The 15,421-nt window shown below is 25.5% G+C and overlaps 1 protein-coding gene and 1 long non-coding RNA gene across 2 annotated transcripts; both read left to right on the top strand.

The window, feature by feature from the left end:
• The first annotated feature begins 190 nt into the window (after positions 1–190).
• Positions 191–2,653, top strand: LOC100786502 (HR-like lesion-inducing protein-like protein). Its single transcript, NM_001255232.3, has 5 exons — positions 191–435; positions 1,577–1,691; positions 1,786–1,875; positions 2,054–2,152; positions 2,261–2,653. The coding sequence occupies exons 1-5, from the start codon at positions 368–370 to the stop codon at positions 2,360–2,362; spliced, it is 474 nt and encodes a 157-aa protein (NP_001242161.2). The 5' UTR covers positions 191–367; the 3' UTR covers positions 2,363–2,653.
• Positions 2,654–12,935: 10,282 nt separating this feature from the next.
• Positions 12,936–14,284, top strand: LOC100807210 (uncharacterized). Its single transcript, XR_005890240.1, has 4 exons — positions 12,936–13,036; positions 13,115–13,225; positions 13,378–13,461; positions 13,956–14,284. It is a non-coding gene; the product is annotated as an uncharacterized lncRNA (long non-coding RNA).
• The last annotated feature ends 1,137 nt before the right edge of the window (positions 14,285–15,421 follow it).

Raw genomic sequence — 15,421 nt, 5'->3', positions numbered from 1 at the left:
TTAATTTTATGAGAAAAAAATAATTTTTTTTAGTAAGAAGTAAATCCAAACTTTAGATGTTTTACCGTAAAAAAAAAACATGTTTTAGTTTTTAACAATTTACATCGCTTGCGTGACACCCTCAACTTCCTTTAACTATTCCAAATCCAAATCTTATACACATAATAATAATAATCTCATTTAATAATTTAATACATTAAATTTAATCAAATTGACCACCTTGTTCTGGTCACTGCCACTCTCTCCTCTCTCTCTCCAACAATATTATATTTCATTTCGTGTTCCTTGCTTCACTCTCTCTCTCACTGTCTTCCCCGTTATTCTCTCTCCGAGCTTCACTCTCTTCGCCTCTGCCAAAGGGAGTAAAATGGGGTTCTCCTCCTTTCTGGGTCGTGTTCTCTTTGCCTCCCTTTTCATCCTCACTGCATGGCAGATGTAAGTGACCTTTTCACAGATCTATCGGATTCGTAAAAAGGAGTTCACTTTCCACTTTGTTTTCGATTTTTGGATGTGGGTTTTCGTTTTCTCGCCTTTGGGTTCAAGGATTGACTGTAAAGTGTCTTTTAGGATTTGGGGTCACAAGTTTGAGTCCATCATGATTGATAAATTGATTGGATTTGTTTTTTAGTTTGATATGATCTACTAATAAATGGAATTGTTAATTTGCTAGAATGTAGGTGATATTGTTGTATATTGTTAATTGTTAGTATGTGTCAATTATCTCTTGAGCGAGGTTTAAAAAAATGTTCCTAGACTGTGATTTTGGGCGCAACATTCCGTGTCCGCAATTGCGGACACATCAGCTGCATTTTTTCACAAATTAAAGATCATGACGAAATTGCTACCACAATTTAAAACCTTTTGCTTTTGAGTATACTGTCATGTTGAATGTGAAGTGGTGTTGAATATTAGTGAGAATCAATGTCCTATGAAATGTTGAGTTGCATCGTTTGTATGTTGATTTTCCTTTTAAGTTACTTCCTTTGATTCATTGAGGATTTTGAAGTTTGCACTAAGTACTCAGACTTTGATATCAAATAAGGTATAGAGCCTAAGCTGATAGATCTAATAGGGGAGCCAATTTTATGTGTCAAGAAACTTCTGGTTTAGGTTAAAATTAAATCTAGTCATGAAAACAAGATAAATCCCATTGTTTCCTTTACTAGCCAAAAACCCCATTAATGGTCAAGCCACAAACATGAGATTCACCGGCTGCAAATCTTGATGTTGACTAATTCGCTGACTATATCTGAATCTCAGCTCCAATTCCTCTGTGACTCATACACCAAACACTAATATTAACTTGTTAATTGGAATCTAATTTGATTTGGTTTTGCAACTTCCCTAGAGGTGCATCACCGGGTTATGATTTGATTAAATGTTTGACTTATGTCATACACCTTGTTTGAAAAAAATTTAGCAAACCAGATGTTAGGTACCTCAAGAAATTTTGGTTTGCTAATGTGTGTACTGCTTTGTGTGGCAGAATTGCTTATATGTGAAGCTGTTAAAGTGAAATAGTTCTATTAGAGCAAGTTTTTGTACTTTTGTATTGATATAATGTTTATGTTTCAAGGTTTAATGAATTTGATGCCAATGGTGGACCCATCTCGAAAGAGTTGATTCCCAAACTCACTGTGGTGAAGAAAAATTTGTCCTCTAAATTGGGGGTAGCACTACCAGATATTGATGTAAGGCCATTTTTTTTTATCACACTATTCTTTTAGCTAAATAGATTTCATTATTTTCTTGTAGTTCCCTTCCTGATTGGCATACTAAATACAGGCCCGGCAATTCATTGCTACTATCATATTTCTTAAGGGGGTAGGAGGGATTTTGTTTGTGTTTGGCAGCACATTTGGATCTTTCTTACTGGTAAGGGTTTGGCCTCTTAGTTTGCATTATGAAATTGTTATTCTTAATCTTAAATTGTATTTTTAAAGCTTTTGTCATTGTTGTAGTTCTAAAGAATTGTAAATCCTGATTGAATTTTTTTCCCTTCTGTGGCTTCTGCATCTAAGACTTTTTGTTGTTGTTATTGTTGTTGTTGTAGCTTTTGCATCTGGCAATTACTACTCCACTTCTGTACGATTTCTATAACTATAGACCCGGCAAGCCTAAGTACAATCAGCTGCTGAATGATTTCTTGCTGGTTTGTCTAAACTTCTTTTACTTGATGTCTTGCTAATTGATATGATTTCATTTGTGTGAGAACTTGATATATATATATATATATTGTGCTGGTTGCTTTTGATGGCAGAACACAGCACTTTTTGGGGCATTGCTATTCTTTATTGGAATGAAGAACTCAATTCCCAGGAGTCAGCTCAGGAAGAAGACCCCTAAAGCTAAGACAGTTTAGAAAAAATAGAGCAGATGTATTAGTGTGCCAAAATGCTTAGTTTCGGCATTAAGTATTTGATCTTCAGCTGAGTTTGGAATAGTTACTTAGACCTATTAAGATTATTTTGTTTATTTGTCAGATGGATTATAATTTGATAACTGATATGCTTCCCCTTTCACTTGCAATTCTATTTTGCTTGGCACAAAGAAATTTAGCGAAGCTATGGTCAGATTTGATGTCCAATATGCTTCGTGAGAAAACACATTTCCTTGTTGGGAGCAGAGTAAATTTCATACTTAATACCCCTTCAAATTGTTTGATTTTAGTCTAATTCTTTATAATTCAAGCATGATTACAAAGATAAAATTGAGCAAATTATACCATGTTGATTTTGGACATCAAATTTTAGGCCTTGTTTCTGTGACCAAAATTTGCCGTTGGTGTAAAATTTAATCTACGAGAACTGAATTACAAAATTTTATCTTCACTAAATTGAGATGTTTCTACATGAGAAACAAACTGAATCCCCAGTCAAGTGTTGATCAGCATGGTAGGTGTCATTCTGATGGAGACGAGTGGTGGTGTTAAGATAGATGAGTCACGTAACAGTCCGTCCTTTTTATGGAGCCACCATATAAATTCGGCTCATGATGCTACCTACTACCCATTTATTCGGTCATGAAATGAATCAAGATTTTCGTATTTTCATGGTGCTCTAAAAGAAAAGAAAAAAGAAATAATAATAATAACAACCAGCTATTGCTCTAACAGAAAAAAAAAAATCAACACCAAAGTCAACACAAGCATAAAGAATGGTACAATGGATTTCTTTTTCTTTTTTTGAATACAATGAATTGACTCTCAACTTCTGAAGAAATTATTATATGGTTCGAAATTATTATGTAGTCTTTGAATAATCTTAAACGACATAAGATCAAGTTTTATTAATTTTTTTTAATTAAAAAATTAATCATGTGTAACATAACAATTGGTTAGATTTGTGAATATATGATAATTTTGAATTATTTAATAATTTCTTTAAATTTTATTAGTCTTTGAATAATCTTAAACGACATAAGATCAAGTTTTATTAATTTTTTAAAATTAAAAACTTAATCATGTGTAACATAACAATTGGTTAGATTTGTGAATATATGATAATTTTGGATTATCTAATAATTTCTTTAAATTTTATTATTAACATGTCTTAACATAAGTTAGCAATTGTTGCCAACAATCTAATTAGGTACAATTGTTTACTGCTCACATGCATTCCCCTGTCCTCAAATGACCAAGTAAAGATGCCAACAATCTCATTAAGTACAGTTATTGATCACATGATTCCTCTACCCTCATGTGACCAAGTAAAGACGCAACAGGCCTTAATCAAAATGCAAGGGTGGAAAAAGAGAAGTGGTCTTGTGGTGGAATGCTTATGCAGGAAAATTCTTTCTTTCTGCAGGTGGTAGCAGAAATTTATCATCGAATTCAATTATTTAGATACAAGAAGAGTGTTGATGTCCTATCTAATACTAACTCGATTATATTTATAAGAAACAATTGATAGTACAAAATACCAAAGGTAGTGTTATATTTCTTCATAGTCTTGCATTCAATGGAGTAGAAGTAAAAAAAAAATCATATTCACAAAAGAAAAGAGGTAAGAATTCAACAACAGCGAAAAAAGAAATAGAATTTCGACATAAATCCAGTGGAAGAAGAACTACTTGTCAAACCAACCACAAAAAGAACGCCTTTGACAATTTTAGTCTTGCTCTAATATAAATGGTCCAAGCAATGAAGGTTAAACATTTTTTTTACATAGTAGTGAAGGTTATAAACTTTACACCTCAAATAACTTGAGGATTATTTAACTCAATATCACTACAATTCCAAGGTTTGCTAAAAAAAATTCACCATTGTATTTATATTTAGGGTGAGTTTGGTTGTCCCGAAGCGAAAAAAATAAAAATAATTAAAAAGAGATATTTAAATTAAAATAAAGATAAAAATGTGAAAGACTTACACTGTATTTTGAAAATTTACTCTTTAATAGTAAATTCTTCCTCACAACCAAGCAGGCACTTAGCCTAAATAATTTATGTAGTAATGATGTAAATATTTTTTACTTTCTCATCTTATCACAAATTGATATATTTGATAAATTTGGTGGCCAATGCTTTAGAAATTTAGATGCTTGTATTTGGTGGCAGATTTCTAATCATATCATATTATTGTACAACCATATACACAACACAGGATTGATCATATTTTCAAATTCATTCTTTATATAATTTTTTTTTCTCATACTTTTATCCACGAATTGATTTTGAATGGATAATTTTTTTTCTAAATTACTAAATGGGGTAAATTTTAAATAAATATCCAGAAATAAATAAGTCATAATTTTTTTCCTTTTTTATTGAAGTCATAAAAAATTTACGAATTCTTAATTTTTTTTTAATTTGACTTTAAAGTCATAAATTATTTACAACTTTAAAGTCATAAATTATTTATGATTTTAAAATCGTCAATAATTTTATTTAAATTAATATTTTTATTTTTAATTTTAGTTTTATTTACTATTTTTATATTTTTATTTTTTTGTATATTATTTTATTTAATATTTTCTATATTTTTTTTCCTAATTGTAATACATTCCAACGAGTTCTACTCTAAAGTCCTATATATAACCATAGTTTCATTTTATTAGTACTTCATTTATATAAAATTGTTAAATAAAACTATAAACAATATACAAAGTCGTATATTTTTATTATTTAAATCCATATTTTTATTTTTAGTTTTATTGAATATTTTCTATATTTTTTATTTTTTATTTAATACTTTTTATATTATTTTATTTAATATATTTTTTTATAAATGAAGCACTAATCAAATGAAGCCCTGACTATGTGTACAACTTTAAAGTTGAACTTGTTGGAATGTATTACAATCAGAAAAAAAATCCTTTAACATTAGAAAACGAATATAAAAAATATTAAATAAAATAAAAAAAAATAAAAAAAAAGGTTTTAAATAAAACAATATATAAAATATAGAAAATATTAAGTAAAAATAATATACAATAAAAAATATTAAATATAATAATAAAACTAAAACTAAAAATATTAATTTAAATAAAATTATTTACGACTTGAAAATCATAAATAATTTACTACTTTAAAGTCGAATTAAAAAAATTAAGAAGTGATAAATTTTTTTATAACTTTGATGAAATAACCTGTGATTTACTCATTTTTAAGTATTTATTTAAAATTTATCACATTTAATAATTTAGATAAAAAATTATCCCTAAAGTATTATTTGCCCTACTTTTATCTATACCCGTGCTTTGCACTGGCACATGTCCAATATTTTGAATAAAAAAATGTAAATAACAAAAGAGGATAGAGAAAATGCAGAATACAATGACAAAAAATGTCAGTCATACCTGTCTAACCTTTAGACAGATTTTATATAATTATATATAATTAAAATTATTATTTCTAATATGCTAAACGTATATGAGTTTAGTAATTATTGTTGAAATAAAATTTCTGTATTTATTTATTCTTCCTGTATGAAGAGGAAGAAGAGTTACGCTAGAGAGAAGGATTGAATTTTTGGGTTCAAACATATCAACATCTTGTTATTAATTATTTTAATGATTTGCTCAATATAAATTGTTGGATGTCATTTACCGAATTACAGTTATAATTGCTGCAGCAGAGAGTTTTGTAGAGTTATTAACGGGGAAGGGAATGTGTGTTTTGCAATTTGCAGGGTGCAAAAGAAAAAAAAAGGCAAATTAATAATAATAATAATAATAATAATAATAATAATAATAATAATAATAATAATAAAACAATATTGTATGAAAAAAATCTTATCCAAAATCACAACTCACAAGAATAATTTCAAATTAAATTAAAAAGGAAGAATTTCAAATCAGCCATCAGATCGATTATCAATTTTCAAGAAAAAGAGACCCAATAGACTCAGACGGCACGTTTTGGTCCCAAAATGACTCAGACAGCATGCGGGAGTGATACCAAATTGTCGGCACGTAGTCATTAATGTTTCTTACTTGAGTCATTTAATTCAGGATTTAAATTTGGAATTGATATTAAATATGAAATAAATTATATTTAAAAAATAATATTCATCTTATATATTTTGTGTATATTTATACTTTTCTGTCAGGTTCTTAAGTAAATATTTTATTTAATAATATGATAAAAAAGATTAAATAATCATACTGGTCATTTAAATTATTTATTTAATTTAAAATGATTTTTTATTTTTAAAACATTTATTTTAATTTTTTATATTATTTAAAAAATTTAGAATACATTTATTTTTAAAATTATTCATTTTAGTTATTTAAATTATGAGTGACAAAATGGTTTTCATTTTAATTTTTATTAATTAATTAATAGATAACCCAAACAAAGATTGTAGTGTAGCGTAGGTGCTGTTGCCATTTCCACTCGTAGCTAGAGAGAAGGTTCTATTGCGCGTGGGATTAATGGAAGGGGTGAAGCAGCTTGCGTACAACACTGCGGTGAAGCTAATTCTGGTTGCACTCGAACGCAACTTTCTCCCTGACTTTGTTTGCGCGCTTGATGGCGGCTATTATCCTTGGCTCCGGTTTCAAACCATCCTCCCAACTTCAACTCTCCGATCTCCTTCATTTTGCGCATTGTACTCTCTCTCTCTTAATCAACAAATGTTAGAATTATACTTTTGTTATGAGTCGAATACGTAACCTTTTTTTCTTTTTCCAAAATCATTTAACTCACCTTATCTCTCCCTACTCTTTCTCTCTTAAGGATTTGTTTAAGTAAGTTCTCTCTATATACTTTTAAGAAGAAAAAATAAAATAACTTTTTTAATAAGTTAAAATCATCAACTATAATTTATAGATGTATTTTTATCTTTAAATATATTATACGAGAGAATTTCTATAAATTAATTATAGAAAAAATTATTTTAATGGAAAAATTCATTTCATTTTCTTAGAAGGGTTTGTGTAGAAGTTGATCTATTTAAATCAGTCCTTAATTACCTTCGCATTCTCACTTTTCTTTTTTAATTTTGAGCGTATCGATATATTATAAATCTCAATTAAATATTTGATTAAAAAATTATTATCTAAATTTATCAAGACTTTCTTGTTTAATTTCAAACAACTCAATATATTATGCACCGCAATCAGATATTCATATCGAATTTCCAACATTTTAATCTATTATGAAGCTAATAAGTACCATATTTCAATTATTTTTTGGGATTAAAATGTTACCACTTCTCTTTCAATTAATACTGTAAAATTTCAGTTAATTCTTCCCTATTTTGAGCATAACTAAATCATAGCTTAATGTTTTTTATATTTTAGAAAGTAGAGGAAGGAATTGGTATTGCAAGATAATAATTTAGAATTATTTATTTAAAAATAATTATAACTGAACATTAATACAATATCAATTCATGTCTTGTACTCTTTCAGCTCTACAACAAATGTCCATAGCAATCGACACTGATGAGCCAAATTATAAATTAACTTTATGAATTAGCAACCGCTTTCTTCGAGTTGGTGCTCGGAAACAAACTCAACTACAGGTACTTTTAAAAATTTTGCTCACATTGAAAAATTAATTTTAGCTATATGTTTTGAATTTTGCCCAAGCTTTTTTTGTTTTGGCTTAATAACATTTTAAAATTAAACTCGAAATAATTTTAGCTTAAAAGTTCCTTTGATTAACGGACACTCACACTAAGCTCATGTCTCACCACTACATATGACTCACACCCTTGAGCTAGGATCACCAGATAGAAGAAGGGGATGACAATATCATTCAACTGTTTATGTTTTTATGGTTTTTAAAACATGTTTTGGATAAAAAATCAAAACTCAATAGATTTTCGACGAGAAATTGATTTTGATCGAGTAGCATGGAATTACTTTAAAGAACAGATTTTAAAGCCAAAAAGCAAAAAGGAAATCAAATAGGCCCTTAGTCTTTACATCAAGATCAACCTACAAGGGTGTATAGGATGAATGGTGGGCAATGGGAACAACCTTGCCATTGCTCACTTGATTAGCTAAAGCAGGTTTCCTGTACTGATTAAGTTTTGTGTAACAGAATTGTAAAGATTCATTATAAACAAGTCATTTTCTGTTGCAAATTGAATATATGAGGGATGTAATTTGTTGGCAATATAAATTACTGACAGGTAAGTGTGCATGAAAGAAAAATGGTAAAATACACACAAACACAACCTTATGGCTAATATAACATTCGTATATGCATGAACTGATGCAATTGCTATTTCCCTTCTGCCTCTATGACACTGGATGATGCTGAAGAAGCAATGTTGAAACTGTACTGCGAGAGATCAAATTTGAAAGATGGTCATACAGTACTTGATTTGGGATGCGGTTGGGGATCATTGGCCTTGTACATTGCCAAGAAGTACGCTAACTGCAGGGTTACAGGGATCAGCTAGTCCACAACTCAAAAGGCTTATTGGGGAAAAGTGCCGGTAAGTTGTTTGATATCCCATTGTTTGTTCAAAGCATTATGTATGTCATATGGTTAACAAAAATCTTAATAACAGATGACACTTAATAGGAACCAATATTTAGCTTGCAAATTAAATTAAACTAGACTTTCAACCCGTTGTATGGATTTTTTTAAAATTATATATATATATATATATATATATATATATATATATCATTTTATATTTATTTATATAAATAAAAACAACAATTTTTAAATATTTAGTACTATGTTAAACATAATTATATTGTTAATTAGAAAGTTGATTAATTATATTTTTAATTGAGTTAATTTTATCTTAAAAATTAAGTATATTAAAATTTATTGTAATTTTTTGTTCATTCAAGTAATAATGGTGATGCAAAATCTTTTGAAAAATAAATGTACATAAATAAAATTATCCATTTTAAATATTTATAGTAGTGACACAAATATATAAATATTAAAATTAAAAAATAATATTAAATATTATATTTTTAATGAACTCGTGTTCTCTTTAAATTTATTAAGTCAGTTGAATTTTACTCTAACTTATTTTTTCTTCGGTAATAATATTAATACAATACCAATATGAAACATAGAAGTTAAAGAATAATAAATATAATATATATATATATATATATATATATATATATATATATATAATATGTATAATATTTATATAAATTTGAGTGTACATTTATGATAAAAATTTAAATATTTTTTAAATTTATTGAAATAGTATGAATTCTATTAAATAGATATGATCATTAATTATTTTTACAACTATAATTTTACTTATTTTGAATATATTAATTTTGTGTAATATTTTTAAAGTTTTGAAGTTTGAATTAATTAACCCTCATTATGACGGAATATAAATTGAATAATTTTGATTTAATATTAATAATTATTATTATTATTATTATTTATTTTCCCTTAATTTTAGTTTTATTTTCATTGCTTACTAATTTCCAAAAGTTATTTATAAAAATAATTATATGTTTCAAAATTTAAATATTATTGTTTACATATTTATTAACTTATTAAAAATGTCACCAATTATTTATATTTATTATTAGTCTTTAATATGTTACTAACTATTACATTCTATTGTTTCTTTGTAATAATAATTACATTGTTACATACATTAGCTATTTTAAATTAATGATATTTAATTTATGTTTATTATCCTTTATGGTTTAAATATATAAGGGTATTAAGTTATAGCTTCTTATGATTGACCTTTATAAATAATTGTTATATTATTATTGTTATTGCTATTAATATTTATATTATTTTGTAATATTTATTATCAATTTAATTATTTAAATTATTTATTGTAAGTTTTAGCATATATTTCAAAACTGAAAATATTATTATTAAATTGATTGTGTTAATGATAGTTATTAAATTATTTACAGTGATAACATGTATTTTAAAAAAATAAATTAGCCAATTGATAGTTAAAAATTATCATTCATATCATTCGACAATTGATTTGAGAAGGAAAAATAAAAATTTGTAGTGAAATTATTCAAAATATGATTGATAAAAAAAATATCACAATAATAGAATCTTTTCATGTCTTGTTGAACAAATATAATGTAAAAGTAAGATTTCTAATACAATAAGTATAGAAGAAAAAACATGAAACATATATATAAAAAACTTGAATAATAATAATAATTAAAACTTATAATGACATAACACTAGAATGAAGAAGAAGAAAAAACAGAAGTCATTCTTGCAAAGAAAAAAGAAAAAATAATGAAAGACAAAGGAAAAGATGATATTGATTCAAATATTTAGTTAATTTCACAAAAATTATTTAGAGAAACAATTAGATATAGAATCAAAATATAAATATAAAAAACACTAAAAATAAAAATTTTAACAATTTTTTTATCAATGATGAATATAGATCCACATTATACCTTACTAATCTAAAAAACTTAAATTTTGATTTTTGACGAATGGCATGTTCAAAGTATCCTTTCATACATAAAAATGAAGAATAAAAGAAATAATATTATATCAAAACATATAATAACATAACGATAAAATAAAGAAAAGAAAAATAACGGGAGTGATACTTGCAAAGAAAAAAATAATGATAAAAGACAAAGAATAAAATGACATATCTGGTCAAATATGATTTCTAATTTCCACTTTCCATTCCTCAAGATGTAGTGGATAAATTATTCATATAAGAACATTCTAATAAAAATATAATATTGGTTAAAATATTTATTCAATCTCACAAAAATCATTCAAAGAAATAGTTAGGCCTAAAATCATTATATAAATATAAATAACATTGAAAATAAAAAATTTAAACAGATGAATTTTTATCAATTATGAATATAGATCCACCTTATATTTTACTGATCTAAAAGAGATAAATTCTCAATCTTGACTATGATCAATAACACATTCAAGTATCATTTTTCATACATAAAAATAAAGATAAAGAATGAAAGAAATAATATTATAGTAATGAAAAAAGAAGAAGAAGAAGAAGAAGAAGAAGAATATAGAAAGCACACTAAAAAAAAAGGGTGGATATTTACAACTTTTTGAAGTAGAGATTATATAAAAAATGAAACCATCACTTTGATAATGAACGGTGAAAAAGGTAATACAATTTTAATTATAATCAATGACTATAAATATTGTTAATTTTAAAAATAATTTCATTATTAAAAGCTTTAAATAATAGTAAATTTTTATAAAGCTAGAACCAAGTGAAAAAAAACATAAACAAATAATATATTATACTATTTTAATATATAATAATAATAATATCTACTATATTATTATATATAATAATAATGTCTTAAACAGTTTTAATATATATTATTTTACAATATATAATATTATAAATATTTTTAGTTATTTTGTGAAATATATACCTCAATGTACCTATTTTAAAAAAATTAAGCATAATCAAATATTATTTAATTTACTATTAATGTCAAAATTATTATTTAAAATAGTATCAAAATTATATAATTAGGGTTAATACATTTAAATGACTATGGATGAACTTAATTGAAAATTATATTTCATAAATAAGTTAACTTAGAGTTTAGATTAATTTTTGTATTTACATAAAATTCAATCTTAAAACTCATTCATGTATATATTACGATTTCCTATTAATCTTATTTAATATGATTCAATAATATTTTAATTAAATTTTATTGGTATTCATTGTGTAACTTAGATGTGATATTAAAATAATTTAAAATATAATTAACTTTTTTATCATTGAACAAAAATTTATTTTAAAAAACATAATTTAAAATTAAAAAATATTTTTAACTTTATCATATGATAAATTTTATAACATATAGCTATTTTTATATAAAAGTGAACCCAATAATATTTATTATTTAATTATTACATTTATAGTTTTTTTTAAAATAGTTTATAAAATATATTTTACAATAAAAATAGTGTAAAATTTATTATATTTATATTAATTGTTAGTCTTCTATCATTAATTTATATTTATCTAATTAGTTCTAATTTAAATAATTAACATTGAATATAAATATTAATAATTTTATTTTAAAATTTATATATATATATATGATTTTATATTTTTTATTTTCATATTATATTATATTATTTTATAACTTTAAATTCATGAATTTAATTTATTATTTTTCTAGAAATATATTTTAAAGTAACTAATTATAAAAATAAATAAATTTTTACATAGATAGTAATATTAAATTAGTTAAAATTTTATGTTTATTTTATTTAATAATTTTTCCTATGTAAAATTAAATATTACTAATAATTTAGTTTGTTATTGATATGAGAAGTTATTAATTTTATTAAAATATATCAATCATTATTGATCCGTGTTAGTTTGAATTAATATAGTGATACAAAAGTTAAATGCTCTCTTCTCTTCAAAACACTAATGTTGCTTGATGTGACAGCGTGGTATCCAGAAACTTAGTTTTTATATATCATAAATAAATAATGCATGATGATCAAATTCACATTCTTCTGCTGCTCTCTTGTCAGGGATCTTCATCTGCAAAATGTGAATATTATAGTTGCTGATATTAGCACGTTTGAAATGGAGGCTTCTTAGGACAGAATATTTTCCATAGAAATGTTTTAGGTTAGAATTTGTGAACAAATAATTAGTGTTGAAGCCACGTTTTCTTTAATTTTAAAGTCAGTTTTGACCTTGATGCAGCGTATGAAGAACTATAAAGATCTTCTCAAGAAGATATCCAAATGGATGAAAGAGGATAGCCTTTTATTTGTTCATATCACGTGCCACAAAGCATTTACCTACCACTTTGAGGTGAGCCGAACATAACGCTGTTAAACAATTTGGCCATCATGATTTGTTGGTTGTTTTGTTTATGGTATTAGTCAATATCTTAACAATGAGTAGTGAGTTTTTAACTTTTCATAGATACAATTCATTTACCCACTGGCTACTTCTTCCTGAAGGACAAAAATGAAGATGACTGGATTAGAAGATACTTCTTTGCTGGAGCAACTGTGCCTTCAGCAAATCTACTTCTTTATTTCCAAGTAAGTTTGCTTTGCTATGATACTTATGCTAGCTTTGTTATTACCTGATGGTATTTCAGAGTCCTATCAAATTTTGCTATGTTCTTAAAGATAAAGATGAAGGAAAATTCTATAGGAAAAAAGTATTGCTTTTCTCGATGAAAGAAACAAAAAATACAAGAGCAGAAGTACCTGCTATATTTTGGTTTAATTACCAAAAGGGTGTAATTTTTTTTGAAAAAATTACAGATATGGGTAGATTTCAAATAAATTACCGAAATAGGTATATTGTGTTCTTAAAGACGATTTCATATGAAGTTTGTAAGGAAGAGGTTTGTTTTTTTTTAAAGACAATAGACCCATTTCGGCAATTTATTTGAAATCTACCCGTATTGGTAATTTTTTTTTAAAATTGCACCATTTTGGTAATTAAGCCGCTATATTTTTGTGTAACACCTTTATATTGCATCCAGATTTAGCTCACCTGTAACTGACTTCTTTGGCCATGTATGCAGGATGACGTTACAGTCATCAACCATTGACTAGTAAATGGGAAACACTCCACACAGACCAAGTTAGAATCATTTAAATTGCCCAATGATTTTACAGCAATCTTGTAATATTCCATGAATAGTTTATTTGTTTCCAAGGCAAGTTTGAACTGTACTACTTAAGACGAAATGGATTTATGTTGTAATGAAAAATGGCTCAAAAGAATGGACCAGAAAGTGACATACATCAAGCCAATTATGGAATCAACGTATGGCAAGGATTCAGCTACCAAGTGGACTGCCTATTGGAGAGCATTCTTCATAGTTGGAAAGGAATTTTTGGCTTACAATAACGGTGAAGAATGGATGATTGCACACTTTCTTTTCAAAAATAAAAAAAAATAAGGCGAAACCTAATCTTCTAATTTGACTATTTAAGAATGACGTTAAAAGAAGGTGCTAAAGGAGGTTACACCCTTCAATGATGTTGTATACTTTTATGAGTTAACGAGTACGATATCCGTGCAGACACGGGTGCCTCCGACCACTTTCGTATGTTTTATAAACAAATACATATTCAGTTTATTAAGATGATTATTTTTTAAGGAATCAATATTAAAAGGAATTCATTTTTCCTAGAAATAATAATTTTTGTGTTCAGTAAGAATATAACAATAAAATGAAAAATTTTAGGTAGAAATAAATACGATTCAAATTTGTATATTATAAAACAGGATAAAATTTGGATATGGTTTTTATACTTTTAACTAGACTTATTTTAGTTTTTATAGTTTTAAATTTACCAATTTAGTCTCTATGCTTTAAAAAAATAAATGAATAAAGTCACTACACATTGACAATTGATGGACCAAATAAGGACTAACTTCACATATTTTAAAATAAAGGGATTAAGACCACCTATTTATTTAAAGTTAGCAATCAAATAGATTTGATTTGAAGTTACACGGGCTCAAATCAAATTTGATTAAAAATATAAAGTATAAAAATATATTTTAACCTAAAGTACATTTACTATGTAAAATAGGAATAATCATAGATGAATTTCAAATTTAGTATATTATAAGCAACAACACAAAGAGAATAAACTGTTTTGTATATAATAATATTGTGTTATATGCAATTGATTTTTTTAAAAAATAAATTGATCTAATAAATACATGTGAATGTATTAAAATATTTTTTTATTTAGAAAGAAAATTAAAATAAAAATAAGATAATTAAAAGACTAAAATGTATTTTAATCTTATCCAAATATAATTATTTAAAACAAAAAATATATAAGTAATGATTATGAATAGACATAACAATGAAACAAGACAACATTATTTCATTCTTTGTCCCATCCTCACTCAATAAAATTAAAATAAAATAAAATAAATAAAAGATATTTTAATTTTATTAAAATATGTAAATATTTAACACAAACATAAGTGATTATTGTAAATAGACATATCAAAATGGCAGGATGA

This window comes from Glycine max, chromosome 20, assembly GCF_000004515.6.
Source record: "Glycine max cultivar Williams 82 chromosome 20, Glycine_max_v4.0, whole genome shotgun sequence".
In the NCBI taxonomy this organism is placed as follows: Eukaryota; Viridiplantae; Streptophyta; class Magnoliopsida; order Fabales; family Fabaceae; genus Glycine; species Glycine max.
This window is presented reverse-complemented; position numbering and strand designations above follow the sequence as displayed.

What these genes read in the sequence shown, in the direction of transcription:
- LOC100786502 (NM_001255232.3), top strand. Translation starts at nt 368, where the DNA reads ATGGGGTTCTCCTCCTTTCTGGGTCGTGTTCTCTTTGCCTCCCTTTTC. An exon ending in ATCCTCACTGCATGGCAGAT is followed by an intron (nt 436 to 1,576) that starts GTAAGTGACCTT and finishes TTATGTTTCAAG; the next exon opens with GTTTAATGAATTTGATGCCA. An exon ending in TGCTGAATGATTTCTTGCTG is followed by an intron (nt 2,153 to 2,260) that starts GTTTGTCTAAAC and finishes TTTTGATGGCAG; the next exon opens with AACACAGCACTTTTTGGGGC.